The sequence below is a fragment of the Pararge aegeria genome, chromosome 12 (assembly GCF_905163445.1).
Source record: "Pararge aegeria chromosome 12, ilParAegt1.1, whole genome shotgun sequence".
NCBI lineage: Eukaryota > Metazoa > Arthropoda > Insecta > Lepidoptera > Nymphalidae > Pararge > Pararge aegeria.
The window spans coordinates 10,644,395-10,668,978 of NC_053191.1; the positions used below are offsets into that span (position 1 = coordinate 10,644,395).

Sequence of the window (24,584 nt, forward strand, 5' to 3'; positions counted from 1 at the left end):
CCTGTGGCTTCTTTATCCGATTCGATATTCGATTTTTACTGTATTTTAAACCACCCCGTAGCATCAAACATCTAATAGGGTAGGTACCAAAATAGTAGCTTTGCCTTTTTTCAATTATTTATAGGGTTAAGTTCGAACTATAACGCTGATTCCGATAGGGTTGCCACCCGCCATTTATTGATGACAGGATAGTAATGAACATTAAAATCAACGGCATGAAATCTACGTATTATCTACTACTACTACTCAACTACTATTTCAAGAATTAAGTCGAGTTGTAGTGTTTCTATCTTCATGTATGATGATATTTAACTGAGCGCTTTAGAATACTCTTACAGTTGGTTGCTCCGTGTGCACTGATCTCTATTCTATTTCTCAGGAGTGGTTTGACGTCACAGCGTATAATGCCCCTGATTTATCGCTGCAATGATGTTCTAGGTGCGGTTAACTACTTACGTTTAACAATAGATGAAAATATTCAATCAGCATCTCATCGTTTTAAGTCAAGGCCAAACCAATGCGTCTAGTCCGCGTCTACAGTGGCATGCAATTCTGCATCCATACAAACTTCAATGTATCTTGCATCTACAACTTGCGACTATTCACAACCTTTTTCTACAAACCAGCGAGTGTTTAAATTGGTCGTAAATGTTTATGCCACCACGTTGGGTTGCCTTTTCCACACGGGCAGAAAAAGGCTGCCTTGTAATTAAGTCCGTTCTATCCAGACGAGAACCCTGTAAAGAATACAGAACGTATTTATAAGGCGGTTCTCTTAATAAAGCTAAAAAAGCAACTTTTGAAAAATATTTAGAACTAGCGTACCCAGCCCGCTTCGCCGGGCTAGATTTTGCTTTATTTTATTTAAACAATAAATTTCCACCATTAAATTTTTAATTTAAATCTCCTAATATATTAAATAATTTTTTTCTCTCCGTATTCATTCTCTTCTATTCTCTTCTCGAGCGGGTGAAGATCATTATCTACACCCATGTACACCCAACAATAGAATATCATCATAGTAAATAAAAGCTGTATTTGACAGTTTAGTTTGACAGTTCAAAAATAGGAGTACTCCGATCGTCACCAAACTTTACAGGATAAAGGATTACTCGCCAGGTCAATCCGGAGATTCCCTGAAAGTTTCATTGAAATCGGTCCAGCCGTTTCGGAGTCTATACGGAACATACCCACACACTTTCTCTTTTATATATATAGATTAGTGACAGGTGAATAGAACAAGCATAAATATAAGGACTTTTGTGGGTATATTTATAGAGATGGCGTATTCTTTTTTAGATTCATTGCATCTGATTGCAATCAAATATAAAAGTCAAAACGCCCGAAAATACTTGATCTTTGAATCGGCAGATACTACTTCGGGTCAAGGTTGGGTATATTAATAGCTTCGTCATTGCTCATTAACTTCTTCCAAGCAAATCATACGGATTCATTCACCAGAAAGCAATTGTTTCCGTTTGTTCAAAAATAGCTATACTTACGTAAATTAACGCCTATTGATGTTTTTTTTTGACACGCGACTTAAATGCAGGTCAAAACTATTTTTTTCTCGGCTGCAACGCAAAATAAACTTATGAGTCAAACTGGAAAACAAATTTAGTACACAATAATTAGCAAATCAAAGCAAGCCTATTAGTAAAAGTGTTAGATAGTGTATTGTTATACATCCGAAATCATTTTCTGGATTCCTTTTTAAACTTAAAATGAATACTAATAATAAAGTTCAAGATTGTTTAAACGCTTTAATCTCTGTAATTGGAATGTTGAGAAAGGTATTTAACTTTATGCTATGATCCTTTTAAGCTGAGCAAACGAAGTCATAGCACGGGGAGGCGTTGCGAGCTTTACACATAGCAGAAATCCATCCTAAGTAATGAAGTTTCGTAATTAATCAAAGTAAATTTTCCAAGTAATGTGAATTGCTCTGTCGCGACTTGAGATAGCAATACCAAAAGATATTGTAATGGATAAGGATACAGTAGTTACGGCGGCCTCACTTTTATTTTCTCATTGTGTGTGGTTGCGTAACCGCGGAATATACCTATTTCAAGAATATTATCTACCTTTCAGTATGTAGTTCTTAACAAGCAAGTCGGTAGGTATATAATACTTTAAAATACGTTAAGAAAAGCGAAGTCGTGATTGACGATGTCGCGTTGTTGATAGGTACCTATCGTTTGACAATGTTAAAAATAGTTTTGTACGTTAGTTACTGCCACTGAAATCACGTGTTGGCATTGTAATGGCTGCTCCAACAAGTCATTTTAATCGATATTTTCTATTCACCCTTTTTTTGGTACTCTTTTGTAGAAATAGTTACTCGTAGAGTTCGCTATCAAGAGCTCAGTCAGTGTTCCAACGTATGTCGGGAACGAGAAACTAATCCTTTTATAAAATTTCAATAAACGTAAGCAAAACCAAAAAGGCGCGTAAAACGAGACTCAATAGTCTTCTAAAAGTGTTTCTGTCATACAACGTTCAATTTCTTCAAATCTTAAGGTGTAGGGTAAAGGTGGGATAGATGCCCCAGTGGGATAGTTGCCTCATTTTCAAAAAACCTAACTTCCCAAACTCGCTACTAAGAAATAATAGTATAACTAAGTGCCGCAGGCACCCCGCACCTCAGTTAGCCACGAGCTGTCGTGCAGTGAGGACTTGTTTCGTTCGTGTGTGCATTCATCTCCGCGGCGAATTTTACAAACACGTCAAAATTTTAAAGGTTAGTATTTGCTGTTGTATAACTTTATAAGTAGTCATTAATTCCGTTATATTATTTATTACGTCTATAAACTGATTCATCAAGTATGCATCTAGATGTAAATATTTGCTCTTTTTGTTTTTTATTTATTCAAAAAATACTTGGGCATCTATCCCTATCAAAAAGGATAGTTGCCCTGATTTTTCGAGGTATAGGTGCCCCTAGGGGCATCTATCCCTCAATAAACCATCTATACCCATACGTGGTTTAATGTTAAATTTTGAACATATTTTTGTGTTTCGTTATATTTTTTATGTATTTACATCTATTTGTATTTGGACTTTTTAGTGATTGTAGCAGAACCATGCCACGAAAATACAAAAGAAAAGAAGGAGTTGGAGCTCGAGTATGTTCTTGGACTACAGAACAATTGCAGTCAGCTTTCGACGAAATGGATAGAAAAACCATTGGAATAAACGAAACATCCTGACAGTTTGGGATTCCATCAAGAACATTGCGAAGACGTTATGCTGCTATAAATACAAAGAAGCTGACACTGGGTATGTATTAAATAAAGGTCATGTTATACAGGATTTTAAAAACTTTGATTGAACTTATTCCTGTAAGTTTCCAATACGTTGATTTATTAACGTAGTTTTTTTTTGTAGGAAAACATCCTATCTTGGATTTTGACAACGAAAAAAGGCTAGTAAAGCACATTCTAAAGCTTGGAAATGCAGGATTTCCACCAAATAGACAATCCATACGTATGTTAGCTTACCAATTTGCTGAAAAGCTAGAGCTAAAACATAATTTTGACCATGAAAACGAAATGGCTGGAGCGGCATGGTTCAAAAGTTTTATTGAACGAAATCCAGAGCTTTCTATTAGACAAGCTGAAGGTTTATCTGTGGCTAGAGCAAAGGGCCTGAGTAGAAAAGAAGTGAATAGTTTCTATGATCTTTTGATCGAAGTCTTGACCGAAAATGATCTGTTGGACAAACCGGAAAGATTATACAATATGGATGAATCCGGAATCCAATTGAATAATAAACCCGGAAAAGTCATAGCGAAAAAAGGTGCCAAAGTCGTCAATTCAGTCACATCTGCCGAGAGAGGTGAGACAATAACAATTGTTGGCTGTTACAATGCAATTGGTAATTTTCTTCCACCAGTTCTTATAATAAAAGGTGTGAATAAGAAACCTCAATTTGAAGATGGACTTCCAATAGGCTCAAAAGTATATATGAATAAAAAATCGGCATATATAAATGCTTTGCTTTTCGATAAATGGCTAACAGAACATTTCATCTCTCTGAAGCCGCATGGTAAAGTTCTGCTTATTTTAGACGGTCACTCATCACACTCAAGTGCACCAAATATGCTGCAAGCTGCTGCAGATAACGACATAATTTTACTATGTCTACCTAGTCACACTACTTCAGCTTTACAACCCTTAGACAGATCAGTATTTGGGCCATTTAAAACTTTTTTCAATCAAGAAACTAATCAATTTATGCGCCTTAACCCAAATAAAAAGATCAGCCGTTACCACGCAGGAAAGCTTATACGCAATGCTTGGATTCGCGCTGCTACTCCTGCAAATGCTCTTGCTGGCTTTAGAGGTAGCGGTATTTATCCAGTTGATCGAAATGCTTTGCCAGATACTACATTCCTGATATCAGATACTGCACTAGATAGCGAAAATCCTGGCACTTCTCGTGCACCTCATCAAGCTGATCAAACGTCAACAACCCAGGCTCAAACGTCTTATTCGTTAGATTGCCAACCAGAGCTTCTCAATGTCTCGGAAAGTATTGTGTCTCGTGACCCTATTGAACAAAGAACAGAAATCTTTCTACCTCAGCCTTCTACTTCTGTAGTTTGTCAAATAGAGCTGGACAATCAAAAGGAAAATATTATAGAACAAAATAAGACACCACCAAATTTGATGCAGATTCAAATTGACAGGGGATCTCCTAGTCTCTTGATAGATTCCGAGATTTTAGAAGATATTAGTATTTTTGACATTGATGATTCTACAATTGCAGAAATTTTAGGCAGCAATATAGAATCAGAAACACCTTCGAAAATTTTAATAGAAGCATCACCTATACCAAGAATTCCTTTGACTATGTCTAAGAGGGCAAAAAAGTCAGCAGATATTTTGAATTCAAAAGAGAATATAGAACAAAAAAAAGATATGGCTGAAAGAAAGGAAAAAAAAATAAAAACTAAGTTAGACAAGAAAAACAAGACTGAAACCACCAAAGAAAAAAGAGAACTTAAGAAAACAAAGAAAGGAAACAGCAACAAAGAACAACAACAAAAAAAAACAAAAACATTGTTTTTGTGACAACGATGATGATGACCTACCTGATTTATGTGATAAAGAAAATGATAATTATTTACAAGATAACCAGAGCCGCAAAAAACTAAAACGGCGAATTATTTACAGTTCTACAACAGTGAAGATGAAGACAATTCACCTCACTATAAAATGAAGGGAAAGAAAACTAAAGGTTTGCCGGTAAAGAGCACTAAGAGAGATGGACAGGATAAGCTTAAAGATAAAAATAAAGATAACTGCATAGAATGTTTTGAAAACTATAAAGAAACGAAGTCTAAATCCGACTGGATTCAATGCATTAAATGTCAGAAGTGGCTACATGAAACCTGTACACTTTTTAAAAATTATTGCTCAAGATGTGGAAAACTGATAGCACTATCCGGCTAAGTATGATTTAAGTAGAATTACAAAATGAAGATATTTATTGTATTATTTTAATTTTTTTAAATAATGACTTTTATGATTATGCAACTTAGTAATAATTATTATTTTATAAGAAGAATCTATAATTTTTATTTTTGTTGAACAAATGTTTTTACAATTTAAGTATGATAATTTTTATGATCTCAAGTTACCGAAGCAGTAATTATATGCTAAATATGACAGATGAAAAATAAAAATAAAAACTGCAAAATGCTTTTCATTATTAGGCCCATGTTTCTTGGAAACAATTTATGTTTTAGGAGTAACTTTCTACTGCTAAAACACCAATTCTCCTCAAAACTCATTAAAGTTTGTTTGAGTTTTTCGTATAGGCATTCCCACAACTGTCGCGCGCCAAAGGCATCTATCCTTCTTAGTATTTTCATGGTGGGGCAACTATCCATACGGGTAGACATCTATCCCCAAAAAAGAAGTTCCACAAAAACCAAAAATTTGCAAAATCTGTGAGTTGTAGGGCCAGAAATACAAACCACAGTTAAACATAAAGGATTAAACTAGCTAAATTCATAGAAATTATTTATATAAAATTGTGTTTTTTTTAATTAGGAGGATATTTCAAAAAGTGCGGCATCTATCCCGCCTTTACCCTATATGGTTATTATATGAGAACGGTATCACGGATCGAAAAATTCTATATAAACGGTTAATGAGTGGTTTCCCTGACTTGAGTTGATTGACCGCTTGTATTCGATCTCGTAATAGATAGGGAGGTTAAGACCGAGTGAGCCACGCGATCGTTGTAAGTTTTGTGTGTAACTAAAACGAGACTCAATAGTCTTCTAAAAGGGTTTCTTTCTTAAAACGTTCACTTTACATGGTTATTATAGGAGAACGGTATCACGGATCGAAAAATTCTATATAAACGGTTAATGAGTGGTTTCCCTGACTTGAGTTGATTGAACGCTTGTATTCGATCTCGTAATAGACAGGGAGGTTAAGACCGGGTGAGGCGCGCGATCGTTGTAAGTTTTGTGTGTACACGTATAGTAATACCATTTAAGAGCGATTAGATATTGAAAAGAAAATGCTTTGGTATTAGGTCTGCCCTTTGTTAACCGTTTTATCGATTGTGCAATAAAGTAAATGAAAGAATAATTTTATAAATTAAAATAAACGAAATGAGTAAACCTTAACCGTAGCAAATATCGGTCGTTTCAAAACTGGTTTATTTCCATCCCTTTTGAAACTTACAAGTCATTGGAGTATATGCTTTCGTTAAATAGTATTTTATAAAATATATTTAAATAAATATTATTATTTCAGAAGCAGTATTACAACCCTGCGCTTAGCCGAATTAGTAAAAAGTGGACCAGGAAACTTGCAAGATCTGGTCATAGCTGGGTTTAAATCCGTTACTTTTTAGTTATTTAGTCAGTACCAGATAGACTAATTTTTAGTTGGTTTTTATGATTAGTAGTTGAGTAGATGGTATTTTTAACTTTTTGCTGTAGACAAATAGAGTACTTACTTAACATATCTACTTTTAAACTAATTTTCAAAACTAATTCCGAAGACAGACGATACCTGTATAAAATAGCTATCGGTCGATGCAATGTATCGATATAGATTAGCGTTCAAGTTATTTATATAATCTGCTTGATTTAATTTTACAAACAAGCAAGCAAAAGTAAAAGATGTGACATATCTTTATGGGGAAAGTACATAAAGATCAGTGACTGCAACGGTGCTTTTCGTAAAATCACACTTGTTTTTATCGATTGAATTCAATATTATTTAGCGACACTAAATATCTACATTTATTACATTTAGTAGGTGCATACGAAATATATATATCTTGATAATTTTTCAACTCGTCTACATTTGTCTATGCTTTAAGAGTGACATGACTAGATTTGATTTCAGAACGCGATCTAAAGCGCGACCTTAAATGCTATGTAGCTGGTCTGAGCACTTTTCCATTTCCATTTCTTTTTTTTTAACTTTTAATGCCAAAATAAAATTAAACATTACCCAAAATAATCAGAAACCCCTATATATTATAATGTAATATTCATTTTATCGCAATATATTAATAAGCATTAACTAATAAACTCTTACTTATTTCCAATAATTAGCGTTAAAATATAGAAAAAATGTTACCTCTAAGGTAACATTGTTTTTTTTTTTCTATCGAGATAATTATATATAATCGTATACAGAGAAAAAAATATGGCAGAAATATGGTCAAGAATAAAATACCTCGTTTCGCTTTGAAGAACTTCATAGGTTTAATAATAGTAGATTAAAATAAAATACCACTAATGGTGTATATATAATAATATGTTGTATGAACATCATTCCTACCTAATTGGGACTTTGAAAAATATCGTGTTGTTGTAATGTATCTTTAATGTTTTCAATTTAACTTGGAATCTTTGTAGTAACATCTTCATAATTATCAACCCATTACTGGCCCACTGCAAGGCACATATCACCCACACATGAGATGGGCTTTGGCTGTAGTCCACCACGCTGGCCCAGTGCGGATTGGTGGACTCCACACGCCTTTCAGAAAATTATAAAGAACCTTCACGATGTTTCCCTTTACCGCTGAAGAAAGTGATATTTAAATTGCATAAAACGCACATAACTTAGAAAAGTTATAGGTGCGTGTTGTGATTCGAACTCGGCCCCCCGAAAATGAAGCTGAAGTCCTAACCAATAGGCTATCACCGCTTAACATAGTCAATTTTAATTAAAATTTAATACATATTTACCTGCTCATCATTATAACTTACCTTCGAAGCAACCTAGGTAGATACCTAACTTCCTATAAGATATTTATAAAATGTATTTAGTGATTGTTATTTATTTAAACAGGTGCTTGATCGCTGTCTCACAATATGTTAAGAAATGATGCAGACTAAGAAGGAACGTGTTACTACGTAATATTATATGCTACTTTGGGGTTCGACAAATCTTTATTATTATGCTCAGTTTATGCACATCGGTGATAGCCTAGTTGGGTAGGACGTTGGCTACACTTACGAGACACCCAGTTCGAATCCACGCACGCACGCATCTATGAAAAATAAAAACGGTTCTTACGGTAGCTGTAATAAACGTGGACGAAGAACCACGGACGAACGGACGAAGAACAAAAGCTAGTAATTTGTCCTTTTCACATTTCGCTTCAAAGTTTGCTCATTAAAAACAATGTCGGATGATTTCAATGCAGGAACGTCCTTTTGCCAGTTGTATAGAAATCGTAGTGAAGAATATACTTTGAATAATCTCATGAAAAGCAAATTATTCATCGTGGCTCAAAAAGATTCTTACTTTAACGTCAATTATTGAATGACCTACATTTGAACAACATTCTGTAAGTGATGCAGAGACCTAATGAAAAACGTACGAAAACGGCGTTTAAGTGGAAAGAAATAAAGTTTATATTTCTTTGTTATCAATTAACATTTGTGCTGTGATTTTTCTACGACGTTGTGTTAGAAATAGATGGTGAAAAAGAGGTCAACGTATTTTATTTTTTATTTTTAAAACGTTATTTTCATTACGACTATTAGAGATCAGCTGTTATCTGTAAGGAAAAGCAATACATAATTTTTTTTTCTTTTTTTCAATGAATATTATTTTTGTAATAAACAGTCATTATTGACCGACTTACAGAAAGGAGAGGTTATAAATAAATAAATAATTTATATACTACGACAACGCACACATCGCCATCTAGCATAGTAATCGCCATCAAGTAAGCGTAGCTTGTATTATGGGTAGATGACTGATGAATATTTTTATGAATAATATACATAAACACTTATAATATACATATATATATACCCAGATAATGAAAAACATTCATGCTCATCACACAAACATTTTCCAGTTGTGGGAATCGAGCCTACGGCCTTAAACTCAGAAAGCAGGGTCGCTGCAAACTGCGGCAATCGGCCGTCAATTTAGACAACCCATACGCGAATTTTTCTAAATTCTGGTGTCAATGATCTACTACTTTACAAGGTTAGGTGGATAAAGGGTACTAAGCCGATAGGGTATTACGGTATTCAGAATAATAAAAGAAACCGTGTAAGTGTGTCAGTTTGTATGTTTGGTACCTTTGTTCGACTCAACCGTTGAACCAATCTTGATGAAATTTGGCATACCTACCTATTCCCACGGGTATTATTTATTTATATTAATAATAATGCATTAAACCATGCATAGGTAACGAATGCATTGTTTTTACTAAAGATATACCGCTCAACTTATCTTGGTGACATTTGCATAGGGATAGTTTGCATCTTGTAAATTAAAGAGATGATGTAAAACATTTTTGTTCTGCGACTTTCGCCTGAAAATTTTTAGGGTAATGTGTGTGGCTACCTTAACATCAGCTGTGCTTACATTTAAGGTCAAATGCGGTCACGGATAACTAGGCCAACAAAAAAAGATTATGGTCTTATATAAACAATAAATCACCTATACCGTACACACATACCTACACGTGTTAATGTGAATTTAAATCATTGTAATAACTTAGGGCTGTAAATTTTTTTTGTTTACTTTTTGTAAAAATCTTACTACTTGTTTTAAAAAATTATACCAAATAGTATCAGTATAGTTATTGGAAATAATTTTTCTTAATCGAGGGTTAGTGAAATTTGATAAGAATGTCCTTAAGTTTTTTCAAACAAGTTTATTTACATTAACCAAATTTAAAGTATTCTTGAATGTGAAATTGCTCAAAAATCCCAAAGAAAAAATGAAACGTACCCAGCTTTAAACTCGTTTACTTGCCAAGTAAAAATTTATTTATTTAGCAACGCACCCCGTGAAGACATTACAGTTGCAATTCGTCTTCCCGGGGCTATTGAAAGAATTTAACAATAACTAATAATTACAAAAAATAAATATAAATTAAAACATAAAAATAAGCTATATAAAATTAAGAATTAAAAAAAAACAATAATAATAACAATAACCATAAATTCAATTATAATAAAAACAAAACATTCAAACATATAATTATTATCTTGCAGCACCTACTTTCTAATAACATTTTAACTTGCTCCAAATGTCCAACTTACGTACTTATAACTTCTTTCTATTTATATTTTTTATATCTACTATCACACATGTACTTAATATTATACAATAGATAAAAGATAATGTATGCAAAACTGCATTTGTCGTTTTATCATTCTTTTACTTAGCTACTAGGAAAATCACCAATCTCTCGGTTTATCATTTATATGATATATTGCATTGATTTAATATGTTACTAACTGATGTATTGTATCATTACTCATAGGTACTTTTTTTGGTATATCTGAAATATCTCATTTATTACTCTGTACAAAACCAATGTTTCATACGCCATTTTTTCCTTAAATCGCAAACTTATGTACCTAGAATAGACTGTGAAGTCTTCTCTGTTCCCTCTGTTTTCCCTTGGGGTACCATTTTTGTACCTCTCTCTCCTACTATAACTGATTCGTTCTCTTACCCATCAGCGCTTCAATCTCAACCTTCGGCGACCAGGCCGAGGAAGGGCAACTCAAGCAGTACCACGTGGAGCAAAGGTTCGCGGACAGGCGTTACAAGGTCACCAGCGCCAGGACCTACTTCTACCTTAACGAGGCTTCTTGTGAGAAGAACATGGAAGCTTTCATGAAGAGCATTGACGCTGTCGCAGGTGTTTAATTTGATACTTAATTATTTTTAACCAACCAACTCAAAAAGAGGGGTGTCATAAGTTTAACATGTTTATCCGTCTATGGCATCATATACCACAAACTAATTGACCGATGCGGATAGGTTTGAAAGCTAACGTTAGTCAGTTCTGTTCAGGTGTTTGAAGATGGTGATCTGTTCTTACTTGACAATTTCACGGGTACCTTTGATTTAAAATTTAGTATACTTTGATGGTATTACCAAGACATGGTAACCTTGAGTTGATGCTATAACATAAAGTATGGTCTCAATAAGGTGTTAGGAAGACGATGATCGAGGCCTCAAAATGGACAAAAAAAATTTGGTAACTCAGTAATTTCGGGGGTCATTTAAATAGCGTGTAATTCTTACCCGGCTAAGTTTGTTGGGGGCTCTTCTTAGACCAGGGCGCTTAAGGTTTAAGTTGGCGAACGAAGTTATTACCATCCCCTTACAATTATGTAAACATATATGTATGAACGCTTCATAATTGCCTGTGATAGGCCTACATGATATAAGATTTTCTGCATAAGGAGACTTTTGTATATGGACTGATAAAAAAGAATCAGAGAAGGTACCTACGAAAGATAATAGTATTGGGAAATCTAATTTCCTGGTTAAATTTTCAGGAGCTGCATACAAACTTTAATTCCTCGTTTATTTATGCATGGTATAAAATGATATCCAACTATCAACTCCTCACCATTTAGCTTTCCGCTGCTTGTCAGCCAGTCGATATAGTTCGAAGGTCAGATACAGATGTATCAGATCGCGAAATTTGACTGACCCAACATAGACTCGATATGCCGGTAACATTGACTGGATTACCGTCGGTTAATCGAGACAATCGAATTACAAATGTTAAGACCTAGCTGAGGCCACAGCTAGCGGTTTAACATTATATTGCGCCCTCGGGGTTTAAAATTAAATTATATGCTCTAGGAATGTTTTCTTCGTGATCACAAAAAGTTAAATTGAATTTGCTACTTCATACATACAAAAATCAAACGAAACCCGTTGTTTAACGATTGATTAGTCATTTCAAAGCTGTTACTTTAATTTCGTGGTAATATTTCCCATTTAGCCTTATTACCAATTCAAAATACTGAATGGTAAAACGAAGTAACTAGATTTGAGCGGTTTAGGTTTTTTGTCATTAAATGTTTGCTACCAATAATTTCGTACTTCAGTGGCGCAATCTTACAATACCAGGGCCTTGGCACAGTTAATGACCATGGCCCCCAGCTTACTTAGGTTTTTAGAATATTACGATTCAGATTTAGGTTTTACGTTTCATTAAAATCTGCAAGGTCATTTGGAGGAACTAGGTTTGTAACTATTACAAGTATCGATAATATTTGATAAGAAAATTGTTATAATTACAAGCCTATCATATATTTTAATTTTCAACTAAGTGAATAAAAGAGAACTTGTTCCTTTTTCAGGGATCACCGAAAGCACGGGACTAATGGCAGTGAAACTGACAGCTCTCGGAAGACCGCAACTACTCGTAAGTATCATATGAGTATACTCATCATCATATCAACCCATTGCCGGCTCATTACAGGGCACGGGTCTCCTTCTGCAATGAGAAGGGTTAAGGCCATAGTCCACCACGCTGGCCATGCACGGATTGGTGGACTTGATAGGCTTTTGAGAACATGATTGAAAATTTTCAGGCATGCAAGTTTCCTCACGATGTTTTTCTTCACAGTTTAAGCAAGTGATATTTAATAGCTTATAACGCACAATACGTATTGTAACTAGATGTCGCTCTTTAGATTTCATACAAATAGATTTTAACTTTCACATGATCGAATAAATAAACGTAGGTAGAAAATCTAAGAACTCCATCGCTTATTTGACTCGACGAGTTCTATTAAAAAATAATCACAAATGATCACCTCGCAGATCGATCATGTTAAACTTACGTATCATGTATCTTAAATCAACTTCCGTTACTGCCGTGCAGTGACGTCTTCCTAAAAATTAATTAATGATACCATATTTTTTGTTATCCATGACTGGTACTCATTTACGAGTATGAATTAAATTAACCCTTCACTACTTTATTTGCCTTTCATCCGGATTGGTTTGGAATTTTCCGTAGCCCGTTACAAAACTAGATATTATAGGTATTTAGGTACTCATATCGGCAGGGTGATTACGTATCTCGCGACAGGCGTAAATCTTGCAATCACTGCTGTCAAACGTCACTTGTGTTTATTTATTTTATGGAAAAGAGACGGTTGGTATGGTTCATCAACATCTTCAACCCATTACCGGCCCACTACAGCGCACGGGTCTCCTCTCAGAATGAGAAGGTTTTAGGCCACGCGTGGCCAAGTGCGGATTGTTAGACTACACACGCCGTTGAGAACATTGTGGTGAGCACTCAGGCATGCAGTTTTCGTCACGATGTTTTCCTTCACCGTTTACAAGTGATATTTAAATTGCTTAAATTAAAAACGTACGTAACTCCGAATAAACAGTGATGCGTGCCAGGCTCGAATTCAGTCTCCACGAAAGGAAAGTCGATGCCTTACACACTAGGCTTTCACCGCTTCTTGCAATGATATTATATTTACTCTTTGGCCTATTAGAAAATGTTTTTCTATAAAATTAACTATTTTGTTTATCACTATAAAGAGGAATTGTTAATGTTTTAGCTCCAATTATCCGAAGTGATAATGAGGGCGCGTAGTTACATGCACCAGATTGCTGGCGGCACTGGCAATGTGCTCACACACCACAAAACCATTGAGGATCTGCAGAGGTACCTTGGCGACTTGAGCTCTAAACCTGAAGTGCAGGAGTTCATGAAAAAGGTTACATCGGACAAAGAAGGGTCAGTGAAATCTTATGTTTTGTCATAATTTTTAGGTATATAAAATGATTTTACTAGATAGCACGTTCACGTAATCTAATTCCGTCGTAGAACTCACAAACTGTACTGGTCGCCAAATATACCTGCAGGCTATGTCATAAAACGTTGGAGCGGTGCTACGACCGAACTAATGGTACGAAGTAATTTCTGATGTTGAAGATTAAGACAGAAAAGTCACCGAGATTTCCGTTCGCGCCAATCAATTCAACCAATTCCCGCACATTGGTACGTTAATATTATTGACAATGTTCTGGATGTTGACAATAATGTTGCTTGTGTGCGGAGATATTGTCAATAATATTGGATTTGAGCGGCCAGACCAAACTTTCTTACTGGCCAGTGACTTCCTCGAGACTTTACTGATGTCTATCAATGCAACCTAAAGAAGTTATCTTTATCATATTGCAAGTAAATAACTATGTTTATGAAGGATTAAAGAAAAAAACAATTGATGGGTCTAAAGAAAAAGTTCGTTTACATATGACTTGCGAAAATTATTTCGATATTTAATTATAAAAAACTATTCTTTTTTCATCGACATCAGTTTTTAAAGAAACAGTCAGTCTGCAGCTAGTTTTGGTGTAAATATGTATATATAATGCTCATTGATATGCAGTTTTCTCTTGGTATAACTTTAACATTAAATCGAAAGTCCATCTTACCAACAATTCCTACATAAAAGCTGATCCAGACATTGCATACTTTTATTAGATTCCCATTTTCCTTTACGTAGAATCTTTTTTATTGCAGTACTGACAAATTGTAAAATATATTCCAGCGTGCTGCACTTATTCCCATGGGATCGGTCAGTGCTGAGTTTGTTAATAGTAAGGGTTGACAAGTAATATTGCTAGCTGTAACTAAAAGCTATGTGTATTTTACATAATAAGCTCATAGCTGATGCCAGGTGGAAGCGACTTCATCCGCGTTGTTTTAAAACCCCGGGATTAAAGTTATTAACTCTCTGTTCTTCTCCAGATCGGTATCTGGAGAAGAACAGAGAAAAACTTTGTTACTTAAAATGCAGCCGCTTTTAAGTAACAAAGGCTATATTTTTTAAATCCCCCGTGAAAGTTACACTGGTGCTTTTCGGGTATAAAAAGATGCCAGTAAAGAAAAATTTGACGCAATTTGATAAATATAAATCATATTTATCAAATTGCGTCAAATTTTGGCGGTATATTTTTGGGTATACATAGTTAATAAACAATCAAATAAATGAACTGGCACTTTTGCATTTCTAATTTTAGTATGGATGTAATTTAATTCAGCTATTTTGTAGTAGAACTAGGTTTAGGAGTTTTATCTTACCTTCTAATTCTGCAAGCTCTTAAGCTAAACTAAATATTAAGTTACCTACTCCTACGTAACATCTATTTCAGTGAGGCAGTGTCATTGGTGTTGGAACAAAGTAATTTTTTTATCGATTCAGAAATAACTAATATTAACCGTTGGATAGGCCTGTTACATGTGCTTTAAAAAGCATATTATGTAACAATGAGGCAAGGAAGCGGTGTTATATAATAAGTTATAACACTGGTTTCACTGGATCTTTATATTTAGTAATTCTAGGTACCAGCCCGTAGTTTGGCAATTGGTAACTCAAGCAGTAGGTCTTCGTTATGATCACTAATATGTGAAAATATACGTTAATGCCCGCCAACTCGTATTAAAGAAGCGCGGTGGAAAACTGCTTTAAAAACAATTTTTGGGCACATGCATCACCTCTCTTAAGAGACATCTCTCATGTAGCAGTGGGACATTAATTGGATGAGGATCAGAAAAAAACATTTTGCTGATTTCCAGAATGTTTTTAACTCAATTTTCCAATAATACTATATCTTTGTTTACCTGACATTGTCTTCATAGAAGAGCTAGGAGGTCAAATCTCCTCATCAATAGATGTTATTGCACACTTGAAACATCTGAGAAATGAAAACTAAATTGACTTTTATTGTAACTCCACAGAATCGTCCATCTATTCCCTTGGTCTAACATTCTTGACAAAGACATGGGTTTATCGGACTCGTTCCGAGTTCCGGATCCGAAGACGGGTCAGATGCGACGTTTAATCTCCCAGATCTCACCAAAAGAAGAGGAAATGTTCAGGAACATGTTGCGGAGGCTGAACAACATAATCAAGATCGCCAATGATCATGACGTCAGGATTATGATTGATGCTGAGCAGACTTATTTCCAACCGGCAATTTCTAGGATCTGCTTGGAAATGATGAGGAGATACAACAAAGTTAGTAAGAGGAAATACGTACAAAGTTTAGCAGATAGGACTCCACTCATAGTTTATTTTGAGCTATTGACATTAAGATTATTATATCTGATGAAAAACCCTCCCTTATTACGTGGTTTAGTTAACAGCATTAAAAAGATTATAACTTGTAAATTTTGTTGGTTCAGTCCTTTCAAAGTCCAATTACAATAAGTTTATTTCTAACTCATCTTTGTGTTGTGGATGCTATTTCTTCACTGATAATTGATAACGCTTTTGAGTTTCCTACCGACTTTTTAATTGCAAGAATTATGCTCGATTGATGTTTTAAGAAATATATTTTTTTGTTTACTTTTTTTCAGAACAAGTTTTTAGTATTCAATACATACCAGACCTACCTGAAGAACACCTATAACGAAATCGTAACAGATTTGGAGCAGGCTGAGCGACAGAACTTCTATTGGGGAGCTAAACTCGTCCGCGGTGCTTATATTGAACAAGTATGTTATATTAGCTATTTATGCAACTGTTACGCAATTAGAGTCAAAGTGACAATATTATCTGGGAAGGTACAACCAGGAAAATAATTTATATATAGTATATGCACATGCATAATCCAAATTAATATTATTGAAGAAAAAATAATTGACACGTAGGTACATAATGTGTAATTTGTTTAGGAGCGCGCGCGAGCGGCAGCCATGGGCTACGAAGATCCCACATGTGAGAGCGTAGAGGCAACAACAACGTCCTTCCACAAATGCCTCAAGGAAATTCTCAGCAGGGTTAAGGTAATAATTCATCCGGTTTAAAGTTCTGTACCTGTCTCAGTTTTGCGGAAAGTTAATTATTTATAGAACTTTTAAAGAGGAATAATTTCGTCATACTATATTTTGGCGTAAATCGGAGGATCATCGGTGAAAATCTCAAAAGAAATAATTTTTCCCATTTTTCGGTTCAAGAAAACATCGTAAAGAAACCATGCCTGAGAGTTCTGCGTAATGTTCTCTCTTGGCAAGCATGGTAGAATACCAGTGGCGTGCACTGGGTTTCTTACCAGGGTATGCATGCAGCGGAAACGCTATACATCCTCCTCCTATATACGAGTTATATATAAATATTTGGTTAGGCAGTGATTTTGTGCATGTACGAAGTGCACGCCACTGTTGACTACCGCCTGCACCGTTCTCATTCTGATGGTTTAATAAGGATGATCATACTTATTTTATTTCAGAACGAGCAAAAGGACCGCCTCGGTATAATGGTAGCTTCGCACAATGAAGACACTGTCCGTTACGCCATCCAGCTGATGAAGGAACACGACATCAAACCCGATGCCAAGGTGGTTTGCTTCGGGCAGCTGCTCGGCATGTGTGACCACATCACTTTCCCGCTTGGTATGAAACTACCATTACAAATAAAACTAACATAAACAGTTTTCAATTTTCAGATGAGTATAATGTTAGAAATATGTCACCTAACCAACACAAAATACCGCATAATACAAAACCACATACTTATCGCAGGTCCAAAAATGATACGCGTCTTAAGTACTGATATTTTTCCATTTTTACACGCTTTATATTAGCTTCACCTGTATGTATGTAACCGACCCCTTTGAGCTCGATTTTGTCCTACTTTGAACGATCAGATTTCGTTCAAACTTTGTAGACATATCGAGGACCGATGACAGTACACTAATTTGAGAAGATTATTCCAATTTTCAATATAAAAAATAAGATTTTTTCTGTTTTTTCGAAATATGAATTACAATTACTACAGCGCCATCTAGACCCAAATGTAAAAAACCTATGGCGTTACCAACAGATGGCGTTCGCGTACCTAACAGCTCCACAGAAAACATTAAGCTACTAGATGGTAGAGGGCGTTAGCTGTTACTTTTTAATGGGCCGTTTTAAATAAAAATTAGAACTTGCATTTCTAGAGACACTGATCGGGCACTCAGCTAAGCAGCACCCGCGCAGGGACTGTTATGGTAGTTACGTCTTAATATAGATTCCTGAGCGGGTAATGGGGCTCTACACATTAATAATTTGGTTTACACATTAATAGTTTTTTTAAACTATTATTTTCATATTGAGGCTACTCTATCCTAGTTTTGGCTCCTGATAAATGAGTGGTCCCTCTCATATTGAAGACGGGTTTAAAAATTTAAAGAAAACTATTGATGCGGTCAATTTATACACGCTTTATATTAGCTTCACATGTATGTTTGTAACCCAATCGTTTAGACTTTGTTTTGACCCCCTTTAAACGGTCTGATTTCGTTCAAGCTTTCTAGATATATCGAGGACCGGTGACAATACCCTAATTTGATAGATTAATACATTTTTCAAAGTAAGTTATTTGTTAATTTAGGTATATAATTTTCATATATAGTTGATAAGGCAGGAATTATGTTAATTTTTAATTTCAAACCATTATCTTTAGCAGATTTCTCTAATATTGACAAATCTGATGGTGAATTAATTGGTAATAAGAATAATTGTTTAAGCAAAACTAAAATTAACGCTTTTATAAATAAACTAAACTAAAAATTTTAGTTTTTTATATCAAGCGTGTTTTAAACTATTAATTTATTTAGATAATTAGTAAGGTTACAATCGACTTGTCCGTAGATTCAAAATTGATCATTTTGCTATTTTGTATGTATCTTAAGTTTAAAGAGTTATATAATACTATTTTACCTTATATGATGGTTTAATAAAGCTAGCAATCCTTCTTTTTCCAGGCCAAGCCGGTTACTCTGCATACAAATACGTTCCCTACGGTCCTGTTTTAGAAGTCCTTCCATACCTCTCGCGGCGTGCCAACGAGAACCGTGGTTTCTTGGTTAAGATTAAAAAAGAGAAAGGTCTAATACTAAAAGAAATTATCCGCCGTGTTTTCACGGGCCAGGTCTTTTACAAACCGGTTGGTAATTACACGCCCGTCTAAACACCGAATATATGTAGTCAGGCTTACCAACATTACGGGTATTCAAGATTGGACCGGCTTTAGGTGATATAGAATAAAAAAAATGTTGACTAAGTATAGTTTATGAAAGTGAAATGTCAATGAAAAGACTTGTCTATTAACTTAGCGTTGCGTATTTTTAATAGTATATGATTGTGATAAGTATTTGGCATTAAAATGTCTGTTTTGTTTCTGCAAAATTACAACCAAAAAGCTGTTTTAAATGACTATGTTTTGTCTAATTTAGGATGATAATTTTGACAGCCCACAGAAGTGATATTAACTGATGATGATCGATAATTCTTTCCATAGAACTTGGAATCGATAGTTTTATGCCAATGCTGAATGGACATATTATCATTTTTGATACAAAACATTTGATATTTAATTAATTTTTTGATAAAATTATTTCCATCTGTGAATTTTACATTACATTCATGTCTAATGATTTCTAATTATTTTTAAAGTAAAATTTATTTTTTTATATAAGTAACAGATTATTTTAACAAATCATATCATTTGTTTAAATAAACGTGTGGAATAATTTTAATATTTACAAAAATCTTTATTTCGTTAGATAATTGTGTTATTTGAATGTTCGATTTATTTTATTGCAAAACTGACTTTCTACTTTGGTCTTTCGTTATATGTGGCATTGAGCGGTACCTATGAATGAACTATTTACTACGACATTATTTTTATTATAATTGACCGCGAAAAATACGAAACCTGCAAAAATTATCATCTAAATTAGATAAAGCATAATGGTATTTGCCGTATTTATGAAATACGGTTAAAATGCTAATTGTGTCTTACTACAGACAGGATTTATTTGTCAAATACGAAGTGTTGTTTCAAGTCTTGGTCCAGTCTGACTGGGGATGAAATTACATCAAGACAAGGCCATTATCAATCAATTAAAGATAGGGCTGTTTATCCATTCCCGAATCTTTGGCGGTTAAATAAAAAACTAGTCTTACTGTTCCGCCATTCTATAGTCGAAATTTAAACAGTTGGTAAGCCTAGGTAAAATCGGTGAGATTCCAACGAAGTGGTGAGTTTGATTAAATGTTGTTTAGCTAACTTATTATGTATTAATGTTTTAGGAATAATTACACTATAATGTTGTATGATTGAGATCATGAAGTGATTCTCTTGTTATTCGTATATAATATTATATTGTCGATATATATCGAAGTAATTTGGCCGATCGCCCGTAGGTTGAGAGATTTGCGTAGAACGAGTTTCATTTAACAAGTAGGTGAGCTTTAATTTTTTTTTCAAGCCTGATAGTGTATCACATCACCCTAGTATTAAAAATGTTAAAATTGTGGAGATATTTGGATCACGCATTCAACAGCTAAACAAACAGATATGAATGCCTGACGCACAGATAAACCAAGTCCTGGATTAATAATAATACTTCTTATCCCGGAAAAAGAAAAGATTGAAGACACGAGCAGGAGATAGAATCTCTATAAGTACCTATATCATCACAACTATACTATTCTACTTAGGCCAAGAGAAAAATTATGTGAGCGAACTATTCGAAATAAAAAAAAGCGTTATTATACGTGTGTAATTTTTACGGGTCTATATAGATTTATCCGTTGTATGCTGTTGTGCATAACGTAACAAAAGTCCTAGCGAATATCCCATAAAATAACTTTCAAAACCACAAATAATTCTGTGTACGCGATTTGCGTATTGTAGTGCATAGTGTTGATACGTGCAGCGAGTCTGTCGTTTACCTCCATTTAATAGAAACCTAAGATTTAATAAGGTATTCAAGTGCATTTGAACGCATTGTATGTGTTGTGAGAACGGAACGCATTTGAGAGTGCTGTGAAAAGCGTTAAGTGATTGAAAGGCAACTCGGGAGTGCGGGTGAAATGGTTTACGGTGTTTTGTTACTTAATACAACAGTAAGTTCCACTTATCGAGCTATTGAAAGACTAAGTACCTTCTGTAATTTTGCAGCAATATGAATGGTGGAATGAAACTAACACTACCTGTACACTACACTTAAGTTGTATAAATAACTTGATTGACTTATTTTGAACTTTCATTTTAGTGATTTTTTCGTGAAGAGCTACTAAATGTAAATCATTTGGTATAATAATCGTCCAGTCTCACAGCTGATGAGTGTATATAGACCCAATGCATCATTTGCGTCCTTACAGTATTGCTACAGTTATTGTACGACTTTTGGATACATTATTGTATATATATACTTACCTAGTCGTTTCAACTATAAATTAAAAAATAAAAACGTTGAGATTTGTTTATTCGGAATTATTAAATTATATATATCAGTAAACTTTTTTTTTCTATGACTTGTAGTAGGACAATAAGTTTTATATACTAATTGTAATCGTTATATCGATGTTTGTATCATGTTTGAAACTATCTAAGTACTTAGTCATAGAAAAAATAATGAATGTTTTTGGGCATGTTTCTATCCAAATTTTTGTAATAGGAAGTAGGTGCTTACCTACCTTTTAATAATTCCTAAAATTTACAATTCAAGTTAATTGAACGTGTGTACATGTAAAATAATATAACTTAAAAAAAAAGATTAAGTGTATTTTTGAGTTACTATTAAACTATTTATTTATTTATACAATAGTGCAATTTTAGACTACAATTTATTATTTTAACCTATGAAATTATTTAATTCTTAATAAATATTAAATGCGGACTTAAGTGAAATTAGACTTATTTTTTAATCGCAATTATTATTATTTTTTTCGCTGCCAGTTAATGATCAGTATTTTGTATTTAACTAAGACATTGAAATTTTTATTCTTTATAAAGTGACTGCAGATCCAGATCCTTTCATTTAAATTATATATGTTAATGTCAGGGCGCCATCTCCAGGAGCCAATAATACTAAACAACTACTTCTCAACGCCTATAAATTCCCTTATTTTCTTTACCTTTGCAAGTTTAATCGGTTTATGTCATGATACGGAGTTTATTGAAAGGCTTCCATAATGTGTCACGAATTATACGGGGATACGGTGACCAGTTCGGCCAAATGATACATATCCGAACATATCCGAACTCTGAATTCTCGACAATATTTTGCAAACTAGCGTATCGTTGTGAGGATCAACAATTCGTTACGGTTCGCAACTAAAAGCCAATAGCATCGTTGGGTTTGCTCGACGTATCAGTGCGGAATCGTCTGGAACACATCGCTCATGGAGGTAGCGCCTAGCTTTTACTATTCAGTAAACACTGTTTTTTTTAAATAGTGTGTGTATTGAGACCTTACTATTTACATAGGTGCGATAACTATGATTTTGGATATCGGTATGTTACAATGGTTTAATTTATATAATGAGTGTGTTAGTTAGCAAAGAGGTAACAGTTTTTCTATGATAAAAGAAATAAATCGCATTAAGTATGACCTTCTTTACGCGTACGTTGAATAGCGCAATTATCTTGTAATGACCCCGGCAGGTATTCTGACAACAAAAACTAACATCCTTGAAGGCGCGAAAAAATATTTAGTTAATCAACTTTAAATATCGAATCATTTATTTAACATTTTGTTCGGAACATCACATAGCGTTCATGGTACACCAGATCTGTACAGCTCTAGATCTTATTGCATTTTTTTTTCAGTTTTAGTATTCATTTTATTATTCATTAATCCTCGCGCTTTTATTTTAATTAGAAAATATATTGTGAAAATTATTTTCGTTGTTATAGTTAGTCTGTATGTGTATAATGTGCATTCGTTAATTTGTAACATGTCATATTTAGCCTAGTACCTATTGTATAGTAGTGCGCGGATGTTTTAAAAAAAACCTAGTAATATCGAATCTCATTGATCTGAAGACGAACATCATATTTTGGTAATTCAAGCAATTAAAGGTTTTAATAAAAAAAAAACACAAATTACCACTTTAGTTGAACCCTGCAATATTAAATCAATCAATCAAATGCAAGTGGGCTTTAGGGACGATATCTTGTGAATGTTTTTTTAAAAATACTTGAGCTTATGTTAATTTTACCTAGTAAAAAAAAATGGACATACTAATTTTTTATCTGTACCTATGTTATGAAGACAATCTGGAATCTGGAACATCAAAATTATAAACTCTGCTAAGATTATTTGTAATCTGAATGGATAGATATCGCGTCCACTCTCTGTAGGCTTTTGCCTTCAGCTTGCGTCCTAATCTTTCAAATTATAATTTGCGTAAGATATACGAGTAGGACCTAATGTCAGTTTTAAATTTAACAGATGCAAAATGAAAATAGAAGCGCTCAAGTTGATCACACATAACCAACTCAGTATATATAGTACTCTGAGTTCGTCGTCGTATAACCTATCTGGTAAGGAGAGATTGCATTTCGTATTTTAATGAAGAACGTTTTTTAATGTTTTTAAACTAAGAGTACCTATTTCAAAGTAGGTCCCTACATCTATTATTAAAAAAGAAGCAATACTTTCCATCAAGTTCTCTCATTATAACCTAAATTAGCAACTTAGGAAATATTATAAAGATAAACATGGGACTACTCAGGAAGTTGTTTATATTATTTGGTAGTTCGATCCATAGTCTTGTGAATATGCTTACGTGTGCTATCAAGGTAGGTTTAGTTCCTATACAATTTTAAGATTCACCTCTTCAAATTTGTTAAAATTTTGTTAAGCCATTGATTACACATTTTTTTTATTTGATGATCATATTTTATCAATACATATTAATTTAATTTTAATTTATTTGTTTTAGAATCAGCGCTAATGATTGTGATGCTAATTTAGATTATTTTACGAATAGACATTTTAATAAAGACACGAATGAATCTTTTCTTTGTTTCTTTTTTTTTGTTTTTCATTTCTAACCTTATAGGTAATTTATAAGTCCATGACAATAATTGTATACATACATATATTATACTTATTGATGTCTAATTATGAATAATCAACCAATAATAAATAAATAAGTTTACAAGATTCGAGACGTTCAGTATCTATAATCTAAGAAAACCCTGAACCCTTTCTTGGAAAAAGAGGCTTACTTGGAGGTGGGGACATTGGCTTTTATCTTCACCCAGTACCTAGGATATTAATTTAAGCCATTTAATATTACTAGTATTTAATGATAATAATCGTTACCTAAGTAATAATTTATTTTAAACCTAGAAACAAAAATATTCCGAACACCTTTTAATATTTATTTAAATGTTTAGAAATATGCAGGCTCTAATAAAAACCGAAAAAATGCGATAAATGAAATAAAGAGTATCAAGAAAATTCTTTTCGACCTAAGTCACTACAGAAGCAATCTTGGGG

The 24,584-nt window shown here is 33.9% G+C and overlaps 1 protein-coding gene across 1 annotated transcript in view; it reads left to right on the top strand.

Moving 5' to 3' along the window:
• LOC120627788 (proline dehydrogenase 1, mitochondrial) overlaps window positions 1–21,173 on the top strand; it is a 45,189-nt gene extending 24,016 nt beyond the window's left edge. The window contains exons 4-11 of the mRNA XM_039895817.1: window positions 10,982–11,163; window positions 12,626–12,690; window positions 13,850–14,028; window positions 16,036–16,315; window positions 16,657–16,794; window positions 16,975–17,085; window positions 17,529–17,691; window positions 19,047–21,173. Coding sequence (XP_039751751.1) covers window positions 10,982–11,163; window positions 12,626–12,690; window positions 13,850–14,028; window positions 16,036–16,315; window positions 16,657–16,794; window positions 16,975–17,085; window positions 17,529–17,691; window positions 19,047–19,252 — 1,324 coding nt within the window. The 3' untranslated portion in view covers window positions 19,253–21,173. The remainder of the gene's footprint in view (window positions 1–10,981; window positions 11,164–12,625; window positions 12,691–13,849; window positions 14,029–16,035; window positions 16,316–16,656; window positions 16,795–16,974; window positions 17,086–17,528; window positions 17,692–19,046) is intronic.
• The last annotated feature ends 3,411 nt before the right edge of the window (window positions 21,174–24,584 follow it).